This window comes from Tachysurus fulvidraco, chromosome 1 (genome assembly GCF_022655615.1).
Source record: "Tachysurus fulvidraco isolate hzauxx_2018 chromosome 1, HZAU_PFXX_2.0, whole genome shotgun sequence".
Lineage (NCBI taxonomy): Eukaryota > Metazoa > Chordata > Actinopteri > Siluriformes > Bagridae > Tachysurus > Tachysurus fulvidraco.
In genome coordinates this window covers 33,865,714-33,878,639 of record NC_062518.1, presented here as the reverse complement: position 1 = coordinate 33,878,639, position 12,926 = coordinate 33,865,714, and the positions used below count along the sequence as shown (strand labels likewise).

The 12,926-nt window shown below is 42.2% G+C and overlaps 1 protein-coding gene across 1 annotated transcript in view; it reads right to left on the bottom strand.

The window, feature by feature from the left end:
• Positions 1 to 12,634, bottom strand: part of pcdh7b (protocadherin 7b) — a 144,406-nt gene extending 131,772 nt beyond the window's left edge. The window contains 1 exon segment of the mRNA XM_027134509.2: positions 8,782 to 12,634. Coding sequence (XP_026990310.1) covers positions 8,782 to 11,871 — 3,090 coding nt within the window. The 5' untranslated portion in view covers positions 11,872 to 12,634.
• Between the last annotated feature and the right edge of the window lie 292 nt (positions 12,635 to 12,926).

The window sequence follows — 12,926 nt, the reverse complement described above, 5'->3', positions numbered from 1 at the left end:
CCAAGATGGGTGCTGAATTCTGGAGACCACTGAACACTGAACACTGCAAATAATTTGGGAGGTGTGTATATTCTACTTGTGATGCTACTTTCTGGCTCCCAGGAACCTGTTAGTAGAGTTTAAGTGTTATTAGAGAGCTTAGTTTCCCTAAAGCTTTGCAAACTTATCATTGTCTTAACTGGGTGAAAGAGTGTTCAGTGTGATGCTCGCTCTATCATAAAATAGATAAAGAGCAAAGTGCTATAACGCTTTTGCAATACTCGACCAAGAGTCCGAGAGAGACGTCTCTGATTGGCTGTTCGGCCAAGTGAATAAAAAAAAAATAAATAAAATTGTTAAAATAAGCAAACATCACACTCATGAGCATTATAACTCTCTAAATATTTAGCAATTAATCAGGCATACACAATGTTAAATCATATTCACTGAGTAAAGAATATGCTAACTAGGAAAGTTTACTTGGCTGCATCCCAAACCACATGCTAATAATCTAAATAGTGTTTGTGAATCATCAGGTGACATCATCATCAGAGTGACACAGAGAAATAAAACATGCTTATGTGAACAGATAAAATCACTGTTTTTCTTAGCTCTTAGACTAAAAATATGGAGTCCTGTTAGGCAGAAAGTTGGAAAAACAGTAAGGAGAAGGAATTTGTACATCTTGTTTTAATCAAGATCTCTATGCTATTCAGGTTTTGTGTAAAACATTTCAAGCAACGAATGTTGGCTTTTAAATAATCATACAGCTAAAAACAAGTAGGCTTGCTTTTTAGTTTTATGCTACCTTCACAAGGAGATCATTCGTTTTCAATAAGACATATGTCACAAACATCCGGCTCCGACTAGATGTGGGCGTGTCCATGTTTAACTTTATGCAAATATAGAGCGACTTGGTGCAGTGACACGGATGAAAGGGAGTGAAGGCTGTAGAGCGACTTAATTCTTCTTCATCTCGTATGAAAGGACGTGTACAGTACATACTTTACACTGATGAATTTTATATACAAAGTCTCTCCCTCCAGAATGTTTAATTTTAGCAGCAAACTGATACGGAAGGCTTGGAAAGCCACCCACTGATAAGAATTATTGCTATGGCAACCTGTAGTAGGAACACCTACTGTACAGTAGACTTCAGAGTACAACAACTGGTGACTGTTATTCCACCACATATTTTTAGGTGGCTGGATGTCTAATGGTGTACACTACATGCAGCGCTCGACAAAGGCAGCATAACAACTGCATTAGGAAGTCATCGTAGTGCACATTGTCTTATGCCTAATATCTCTGAAAAGAGATATTAAATGATCTCATTAAATTAATGTTTAAAAACCAGTTAGCACATCTGGTTTGCTTCTCACCTATGGGGTTTAAGGGTTCAATTTCTGCCTCTGTCCTGTTTGTATTTTCTCCCCTGTGCTTCAGGAGATTCCTCACAGTACTCTGCGTCCCTTCCCCAGTCCATAAACATGCACTGTAGGCTGTTTACCATCTTTACAGATGCTCCGCGTTAGAAACATATGGGAGGATTTATTAAAAAAAATACATATTTAATTATTAATCACTTTCTATCACATTTATGGTCCACATCATACCGCTGTGCTAAATATTAGGACAAAACTGTACACCAGTACAGCTATTTTTTTTCCCCCTTCTTCTTGTAATCACACTGTCTAGCGTTACCGCCCTTAGAGACACTTAGACACGAGAACAATAAACTCATACTAGTCATATACACACGCAAACATAAATACCTTTATCACAGAAAATCCTCTGTAACCCACACAGTGCACTACATAGCTGCAGGTGAAATAAGGCCATGGCCCTATAATCAAGCACTGTAGTATAAAAATGCATTGTAGGAGTTTTCCAGTAATAAAAAAAATATATATATATATATATATAATAAAAACATTTTAAGAACATTTCCTTTGTGCAGCCCAGAAGCGAGTGCGAGCCATCCGATCACTGCTGCTCTCCTCTGTGTTGACAGCCAACTGCTCCCTTGTGTTGCCCTACAACTGTACTAAGCGATGTTCAGTTTAAACACACATGGATTTAAAAAGATGAGAAGCAGAGGGAGAACAATGATGTAAAACCAACACAGCAGTACACACACACAAACACACACACTCACAAACACACACACACACACACACACACACACACACACACACACACACACACACACACACACACACACACACACACACACACACACACACACACACACACACACACTCAGAGCTGCTGCTTTGAGAGTACAGCATGCCCCAAATCCATGTGCCAGGCAGAATGCTACGTCTCCTATGAGTAACTCTTCTCTGCTGAATCTAGGCTGAAGCAGAGCTGGTTTTACCTGTTTCTCTTTCCAATTGAATTTTTTCTTTGTTTTCCAGACCTCATACTGCCGCGCTTTGTAGAAAATTAAATCCCACGTTCCACCAGCCAAAAGACTCTGACGCTGCCGTTTACAATCAGTACGCTGTCCACCAATCAAAAGACTCCTCCGCTTGTGCTCGTCCTCTCTGCCTCTCTCTCTTTCTCTCTCACTGGCTGTTTTCCAATCCTTTTTGAGATGTTGCTTTCATCAGCTTATCGTGAGAAATGTTACATGTGTGCCTGCGTGCATTTTAGATTCAATCACTACAATTTACTTACAGACCGAGGAAAAGGAGAGAAGGCATTGAGGGATTACAAAAGAGTGACAAAATTAGGCCATGAATGTGAATGTGAATGATCTCAAGGACTGCTTGAGCTACTTAAGAGCATAATTTAACAAACAAAAAAAACAGTCTAATTGTCCTGAAAAGTTAAATGAAATGCTTGCGATCGCTCACTCAAAGATTTACACTGCGGTTTTCCATGAACGTGATAACTGTGGCAGAAAACGAAGCACTCTATCAGAACAGAGGCAACGTTACTTTTCCATTATCACACCAGCATGTGTAATGTTTCATGAGCCTGTTTGTCTGCATATCTTTAGTCTGTCAGTTCATGCTCCAGCAGGTCACAGATCAGTCAATAATGACGAGCAGGAGTGCAAATTTGATACAAATTTGAGTTGAGTTAAATGTGTATTTGCATATGCAGATGGATTTCAAAGAGGCTCTTTATTTACTCCCTTTCTTTGTATCTCATGTTGCGTCTTGGCTTCCAAACACTCCCCCACACCCTTCCCCTCCTTTTCTACTTGTATGTTTATGGAAGTGTGGCCTCCTTAAACCCACGCTAGATGCAGCACCTTCTGGGATCATTAAGGTGTTCATTACTTTCATCTGCCTGTGAGTCGGTCTTTCTGAACCTCTCACTTCCCCCGGCTTCATCTCTCCTGTCTGCTAGTATTTACAACATTGCAGCCTAAGCCACCTTTTGTCTCATTTTATTTTTTTTAGGGGATCAAAATCTCCTTAACAGCACAGTAATGGAGCTAGCAGGTGATCTTATTTGAGCTCAGTGATTGCTACTTGTTTGGACAGAAATCCAGAGCACTCAGACTGTAAACATTTTAAACAAACACTAGGACAATCAAAGTCTTTACAAAGTCTTTACTTTTTTTTTTTTTTTTTTGCTGTTAACACAATTTCCTGGATCTTTAAACCAACTTTATCAGACTACATTTACAACATTTAACAGACACCGTTAACCAAAGTGACTTACATTTTTATTTCAATTTATACAGCTAAGAATTTGATTGACAAGGGCCTTGCTCGGGGACCCGGCAATGGCAGCTTGGTGGCCCTCGGGTTCAAACCCATGATTTTCTAAGAGTCCAGCACTTTAAACACTGACCCCTTTAGATACCAGATCCTTTCTACTAGACTACTTACTCACATGATTGATCGATGTTGTAAACTGACGCTGGGCTTTTTAATAAAAACTACTGCATGTCAGTGATTAACCACAATTACGAGTTACATTGCATTACACTGATGAAAAAAACCTCTGAGTCTAATGAAGACAGGAGAGTGGAGAAAGCATGCACCTAGCAATTCATAGCTCTTGCTAAGGAGTCTCATTCTGTCATCCATCTTAACTGAATGTGGAAAAATGTGTTGCAAATGTAATGTAAAAGTTTTCTAAGGGTCAAAATTGAGCAAATAAAAATATATATTTATTGGGATTAATTCAATTTCAATTTGTTTAGTGCTTTTAAACAAGCGGCATTGCCACAAAACAGCTATATACAGTAGAAATATATAAATTCTGGATATAAATTAAAGATTAACTATTCAAAATATTCTAACTGAGCTAGAAAATCTTTTGGATCCTTTTTCATCACTCGTAAACGTTCCTTTCCATAGAGACGCACAACACCGTTCTATAAAACTTTAGTTTTTACTTCAGGATTTCTTTGGTCAAAATGCAATGTATATTGAATGCAAACGAGTGTACTTGATTTACATAGGGCTTTCCTTATGGGTAGAAAACTTGAGTGGAAAGAAACACTGACTATGGCAACACACACACACACACACACACACACACACACACACACACACACACACACACACACACACACACACACATACACACAAACAATTTCTGAGAGTAAGCCTGATTTGGGTGTGTCAGTTTTGTGTTTGTTCATGTGCAAACCGGCGTGATCCCTAGGCAAAGTGGAAAAGCTCACCGCCAAGGAGCCACGGCTAAGCGCTATCAAAAATATGAAGCTATGAGTTGTTTTTTTTTTTTTTTTTTTGAATGTTCTTGTATTTGTTTATCCTGCTGTGTGAGGCTGATGCTGTAACACATGCAGCCCGATTTCCAGTTTCGCTGTCATAACAAATTTAATCACAGAATAATTACAGAGAATCCACATTTATCATTCACACCATTTAGATTTGCCATTTAGGTGAAGGGCCCAGAGACTGAAAGAAGAGTAACTCTTTTACACACAACAATTATATCCGTGCATACTAGAGATATGCAGGAAGCATTAGGATAATCACCATGAAATGCATTAGAATAAAAGTCTTCAGTCTCAGGATCTTGTTCCAAAGTACCTCTGACTGTGTAATTTTAAACTGATAGATTTTTATTTATTTATTTATTTATTTATTTAGCTTTCAATAAACTACTAAAAATGGACTAGGAAAATCTTTTCACTTTTTCTCTAATAAAGAATGCAAAGATCTATGAATGTGCTTGACATGCAAACTGGAGATGTCTCCATGTGCTCAATGTGCACACAGGGGAAATCTGATCCTCTATGTCTTCAACTCAGACTGACTTGGTGTCTGGAGAGGAGACACGTGTTCACCAAAAATGGGGAATTCTTGACCCTTAATTCAGCTATGGACCTGTGTTGTACTTTAGCTAGCTTTGGTACAGAACTAGCTAGCTGGTAGTAAGTGTTAGCAAGAGCGCTCTGTTTGTCAGACAGATTTCAGTATTGGAGTCTTAAATCTTGAGTGTTGTGTTCTCAATTGCCAAACTTGTTGAAATCAATCCAAATGATTCAGGTTTTGTTTACCATTAACAGTACACGATAAGTTTATTACTCCAGCCTTGTGGTTAAAAAAGTATTCGATTTCCACATCACCAACTAATAATTTGCACAAAACCGATTTGCAGGAAAGGTATCTGTTAAAAATAAGACAGCAATGCTAATCCAAAGCTTTTTTTAATGTAGAGTGCAATGTGTTTTATATATCCAACTTGTGCTTTTGACTTTGACTAAGAAAAAGGTTAATCAACAAAAGGTGTTTTCACTTCCTACAGAGCTAGAATGTCAAATATATCATTTTCAAAAGTCCCATGTGGCCAATGAGAGCTGGAACCCAAACACACACCTGTACTGGGTTAAATTAATGACCTCTTAAATATCTGGTGTTCAAGGGATACGGCCGAGCTACAATTACCTATCTGAAGTCTGGAAAGCTGCCTGTGTGTGTGTGTGTGTGTGTGTGTGTGTGTGTGTGTGTGTGTGTGTGTGTGTGTGTGTGTGTGTGTGTGTGTGTGTGTGTGTGTGTGTGTGTGTGTTTGTTTCATGGGGCAAAGTTACCTGAAAGACCACACATTCGCAAGACCAGCATATTCTAACCTACACACACACACACACACACACACACACAGACACACACAGAGAAAGAACAGTGGGGACCTTTCTCAAAGCCAGTTAACAGGGCCTTCTTTCTTGTCTGTGTCTTTCTTCTTTCACCAGACAGAGAAATTCAGTGGTAGAGAGAGAGAGAGAGAGAGAGAGAGAGAGAGAGAGGGAGAGAGAGAGAGAGAGAAGGGAGGAAACATCTCAGGTGTCGTACAACAGGATCTGAAATCAAATACGATCAGAAAGACCACTCTGCAGCTTAACATGCAATTTCAGGGATCATTCACTACAAGGGCATGGCATTCTCCTGGAAACAAACTGTTCATTCGTTCACTTTTTTAACTATATGCTTTGGAAAAATCATCTCAGTTCCATTTGCAGTACCCAGCTGTTTTAGTTAACCCATTTGACATGTAACCAATTCATGATCAGCTGCAGAAATCCTGAAACGAGGCAAAAAAATGACCTTCTCACAAATAAGCTATTTATAAACCAAGGTTCCATTTCCAATCACTTAATTCTAAAATTTGAGCAAGATAATTATATGTAGGTTCATTTCAGATAGATTTTATCAAGTACATTTTTTCGGCATGAGTAAAATGAGGGAGAATGTGTGAATAATGGTGAGTGTGAGAGAAGGAGAAAGAGAGAAATTAACTTCCTTTTAGCATCAACGCAAATGTCAACACAAGAGAAGTCCAATTTCACAGACAAAAGCAAGCAGAGAACATACAGAGCTCCCAGCAGTCGATCGCTAAAATTAAATTCTAATGACTTCTCCTTACAATGAATTAGATATAGACTATTATTCTTTGCAGCAAACTTAATAGGTTTTGCAGGGGCACATTGGCTTGTCCTGATAATGTTCAATAAAATATCAAGGGAGCTCCTGTTAAATTGTCAGCAGGGATAACTCACGAAACAGAGCTGGACGTGATAGCGCCTCATGCTTAAGCAGCAGTAATTGCATATTGCTAGGAAGGCTTATGCCGCACACCTTAGGAGAAAAGTCGGCCGTGCATTTAACATTTGTCCACGACAAACAGAAACGCACCCAAACCGCTGCGGCGCTCAAATAAATAATTATATCTAAGCGGAGTATGCGGACACACAATACATGTGCTATGGCACCAAATAGAGTGCGTAATTAATTATGTATGAGACATCTGTAAGAAACATAAGCAATGAATTGCACTCCTCTCACAAGCGAGCACTCACGCCTCTACACGGTACATTAAAGGCTGAGAGAAGGAGAGCGAAAATGAGCGTGAGAGAGAAATGAAGGACTAAAAAGTGATTTGTTGATGGATACGCAAACCACAAAGAAAGAGAGCAAAATGCAGCAAACAATAATCTGAGTAGGGACACAACAGAAATGTGGGGATAAAAACAGAGTAGAGACTCAAAGGAGAAAAAGAAAGGTGGAGAGAGTTAAAAAAATTAAAGCACATACAGATAATAAGGGTTAGATATTGTGGAAGAAAACCTAGGAATATGTGCAACAAGATAAACACTGAAGAAACATTGAAGTTAGTGTGAAGGAGGGGAGGAAACTTGGAAAACTGAAAGATTTGACTTGTTCTAGGAGAGAGGTATTTACGAATTCAAGACCAGTTGCTTGTTACATCGTGTCGATGTTAGTGAACGATTAATAATGTATCAGGCTGCCATGGAAAAATACATAAAACAACAGACCAAGCGTTCTCTCGTTCCTTCCATTAAGTACAAAATAAAGGACTGACTTCATCAAGTATTTACCTCGTTTTCTTCCTCTCTGCTCCAACGGCGAGAGAACAATAACAATATGAACTGATTAATTCACGCACACGGCTCGGAATATGAATTCCTTGTTAAGTCTGCAGAGCTATAAAGTATTTTCCATTTTAAATGGCGGTATTAAAAAGACAGAGAAAAAGAGACAGAGTCAAATTGAAATGGGATGAGGTAGATAAGAAAGGAAGAGAAATTGGAAATGGGATGGCGAGAAGGACAGAGAGAGAGAGAGAGAAAGAAATGGGGATTTCACGGCTGACTCGGTGAATTGATCCAGACATACAAGTGCACAGGAATGTTAAATGTAACCTCTTGCCCACCTGTTCCCACTCAGCCTCAAGGAGCAATATAAAATACGACACCACCACTAACATTTCACCATTTCCAATCTCTCCCACCATCCCTTCCTCCCACCAACTGCCCTCAACCCCCTACTCTAACGCCACCCCACCCCACACCCCACCACCCCACCATTGGCGCTCTCCGTTCTCTTATCATCACTTTCAGTGTTCTGAAAAGAATTGACTGAAATTTCTTAACCTGCCATTAAGAAGCGTTAGCGCCAGTCGCAGGCCCACTGCTGTGACAAAATAGCTGCAAACCAGAGCCATATGTGATCCCATCCACTCCTCTGACAAACACACAGGTCACACATACTGACACCTCAGCTGCACTGTAAAGACAGTCTCAAAGGAGCACCACATATCCACAGCAAGGGTTCAGCACAGCACGCTAAAATATCCAGGACTAATCTAGGCCCGGTTTCTATCTTTCCATTTAAATATAATGTCATTATTAACTGATCGATTCAGAGAAACAGACAGACAAAATACATGTGTATCATCAGCTTGATGCTAGCATATTAGATCATGATTATTAAGATGATCATTGCTAAATGAAAAAATGAAAGAAATGTAACTATTGTTGTAACATAATGAGTGAAGCTAGGTTCTTACCTGCTTGTTGTATTTGTTCAGGGTTTGGCTGCTGTAATCAGAGCAGTGGTCAGATCCAATGGAGATGTTATCTCCGGTCCCCACAAACGTGTTGGCTGGAGGCAGATCCTGAACAGCCTGGTGCTTTTTCCCTGCTGTGGGTGACTGTGGATGAAGCTGAACAGTAGGTAGAGGTGAGCTGGACTTGTAGTGGCGGGCAAGGTCTGGGCTTCCAGGCCCACCATTAACAGAGCGATAACGCCCCATTCCAGGGCTGTCAGAGAGTTTCTCATTGACGCCATCATAGCGCTGTCCATTAGGTTTTGATGCCTCGACTGTGACAATGCTGCTGTACAGAGGCTGCTTAGATTTCCTTTTGTTCTTGTCCTTTTTGGGTTTCTTGTTCTTGTCATGTTGCTGTGGGGTGAAGAAGTCCTCATGGTCTTTCTTACCAGCCTCATACCCATTCTTGTTCTTGGGCCTGCAGTAGCGAGCCATGACCACAATGAGGATGATGAGGATGACAGTCATGATGCCAGACACCACTCCGATAGCAATGCTTAATCGCTGCTTGCCCAAGTCATAATTGGGGTCTCCTGCAATATCTGAGTTAAGCGGTGTACCAAGGCTCTTGGCAATTTTGGATTCAACTATGGTGGAGTTGGAGAGTGTTTCATTGACATAGACATGCACTAGTGTGGTGGTGCTCTGTGATGGAACCCCACTGTCATTAACTTGCACTACCAGGCGGTGAAGGCCATAGTGTTTCTGTTCTAGCTTACTAACTAATAATATAACGCCAGTTGCAGGGTCAATTTCAAATAACTTGAAGGGGTTGCCTCCTACTATGCTGTAGCGGAGTTCAGCATTGAGGCCCGTGTCAGTATCAGTAGCCATGACTGTCCGGACTACTGTTTTCATATTGCTGGATGGAGGTAACAGAGTATATGAGCTGTTAGGAGGAAAAGTGACTGTTGGTGGGTTATCATTTTTGTCCATGACAAAAAGTGAAACAGTGGCCGTGGCTGTTCGAGATGGATCTCCACCATCAACAGCCTTAACGCGGAACGTGTAGGTGGTTTTCTGTTCACGGTCAAAAGCTACAGTAGAAAAAATGGTTCCTGTGTTGTTCTCGATGGAGAAAATTTCTTCCTCTTCCTCAATATAGAGACTCATCTCAGCATTATGTCCCTTGTCTGCATCCATTACTGTCACCATGCCTACAGGGCTGTTGGGTTGAAGGTTCTCCTCTAAATAGAAAGTAAAAACATCCTGCATAAACTTTGGCTCATTATCATTCTTGTCTGCCACCAGTACCACCACTGTAGCTGAGCCCTGTAAAACAGGCACACCTTTGTCTTTGGCGATTACTTTGAACTCATAGCGCTCTGTCTGCTCTCTATCAAGTATTTTGTTGACACGAATGTCACCGGTGTCTGGATCAATGGAAAATATTCCGTTTACAGAAGAGTCCAGTGAGTATGCGATTTCTGCATTTTTACCACTGTCTGCATCCAAAGCCACAACAGTCAGTACACGTTCACCTGGAGCATTGTTCTCTGGAAATGAGACCTCCATTGTGCTTTTGCTAAACATAGGTGGGTTGTCGTTCATGTCTCCAACTTTCACTATTAAGGAGTTGTTTGCAGACAGACTGGGGCTGCCTGAATCCACAGCGACTATGACAACGTTGTACTCCTGCACAGCTTCATAATCGAGTGGAGCTGATGTGTGCAGGAAATATTTCTTTTTGTTCATGTCACCTTCTATCTCACTCGCAGGCTTCAGTTGGAAGGGCACATCACCAACCACAGTGCATGTCACCACACCATTCGGTCCCTTGTCGCGATCAGACACTTGCACTAATGCTATAGGTGTGTCTACCACTACGTCTTCTGCTACATTTGCCACACCATCTCTCAAGTAAATGCGTCCAATTTTTCTTATGTCAATATTTGGGACGTTGTCGTTTTCATCTTTAATGTTGATAACCATTGTTGCCTTGTCTGTCTTGGGAGGCTGACCACGGTCACGGGCCATGACCGTGAACCGCAGCTGACTTACTTCCTCACGATCAATCCTATGTAATACACTAAGCCAGCCTGTGCTCTCGTCTAACCGCAGCAGTCGTCGCACTGATTCAGTTGCAGCCCCAAAAACATATTCAATCTGGCCGTTAACCCCAACATCAGCATCCATTGCCTTAAGCTGGAGAATGGGGGCGCCTGGGGAGCTGTTCTCAGGTAGATCTGCTTCATACACGCTCTTCTCAAAACGCGGGCTGTTGTCATTCACATCTGTAATCATCACTCTGAGGATTGCTTGAGAGGAGCGCGGGGGATCGCCGCCATCCCTGACGCGCAGAGTCAGCTCGTAAGAGTCGCGCTGTTCTCTGTCCAGTGCGCCTTTAATAATCAGCTGCGGCTGTTTCTCTCCGTCTGTAGTATCTGCAACCTGAAGTTCAAACACGCTACTCCGACTCGCAGAGTCGTCAAATCTTCTTTTGCCCATATGAGAGTCGACGTTAGTGGACCCTCCAGAGCCTATCCGGCGCACGGAGCTTTCTCCGCTATCCTGAATCAACTCGTACCTCTCTATCCCGTTTCTGCCGAAATCCCTGTCCGTGGCCGTGGGCAACAGATAAAGCGTTCCGATCGGCCTGTTTTCCTCCACGGACAAAGTGAGCACAGGCGATGGGAAAGACGGCGTGTTGTCGTTTATGTCCAAAATAATAACCTTGCCCTCGAACAGGTCTACCCAGCTCTGCGCGGGCCCTATCACGGACACCTCGAAGTCTATAAAGCACTCATTCTCGTCGAAGATCATCTGGCACTGCTGCAGCTTCTCGCGGTCAATGCGCCTCTCATTGGTGCTCAGGTCGCCGGTGATGTTGTCAATCTTGAAGTATTCAGAGCCAGACTCAAGGGTGAAAGTCACATCCCCGGAGCCGGCAACGATGCCGAGGTCGGAAGCCACGTTCCCAACGCGCACATCGGCGGGACCTTCCTCAGCCAGGCGGTAGCGCAGCACTTGCTTAGCCGAGGGCTGAGTCAGCAGCTGCAGTAGCAGAAAACAGTAGCAGAGGCAGTCCGTCGTGCCGGTATTCCTCATCGCGCCCTATCTCTAATCACCGTTTTTGGTGGCTAAAAATGTAAAGTTCTTTTCATCAACAGTTTGCTGGAACAATAAAGCGTTTTTTTTTCCTTTCAGTTAGTCTTACTTCCAGTTTTCTTCGCGCGTTTCAACTACAGTGGATTTGCGGTGGAGAACAGAACCGACCTCTCCTCATTTCCACAAATATATATTTATTCTTTTTCAGTCTTTCTTTTTTCAACATGAATGCGTGCAGTAATCTGAAGCCCGCACGGTCCTGCAATTAAACGCATTGGAGACTCATAGTGGAATTCAGGCGCTACAGAATGAAACGCGCTTGTTGTTTACTTTATAACAGGAAAAATACAAAAATAAATGCACCGCAGACATTTCAATCCATTCTAAATCGGGAGAAAGAAAAATGCTTTAAAAATCCCGTCTTCTTAAATGCGTCATATTTCCAAGAAAATCGCCTGAACTTGCGCACGAGCTCACCCTCCGTTCCGGTTAGTGGCACAGGAGAGTTTTAAAAGCAGGCACCGCAGTCACGAACGACGCATAAACGGAGCAGGAAAAAAATGCGAGAAAGAAAGAGAAGTTGTAAATCCCGAAGGAGCTCGCGTAGAAGTGTGTGGCGAGGATCCTGACGCTCGGACTGTTCCTCTGTCCCTCGTTTCTCCGTCCGTCCGTGCGCGCGCTCCTGCGTTCGTGTAAGTGTGTGCATGTGCGCGCGCGCGTGTGAGTGTGTGAGCACAGCCCGCGTATCTGCGGCACTCCGAGAGGCGCTCGCGCATGATATTGCAGCGTCCCTCTCTCTCCCTCTCTCTCTCTTTCTCACTCTCTCCACCCCTTCGCGTCTCTCTCCCAGCAGCTGAACTCAAGCACTTAGTTTAAATGAAAGTGTTAGTGCGGTGATGGCTTTGTGTGGTGGGTATGAGGGTATACATTCTAGTACATGAGGGTATACAGTCTTGCATGAGGGTATACAGTCTTTGTTATTATTACATATTAAAGAAAATGCAGATAAACAGATTACACCAGTGCAAAATCAGCGCATGCCCGTTCTGTCACTG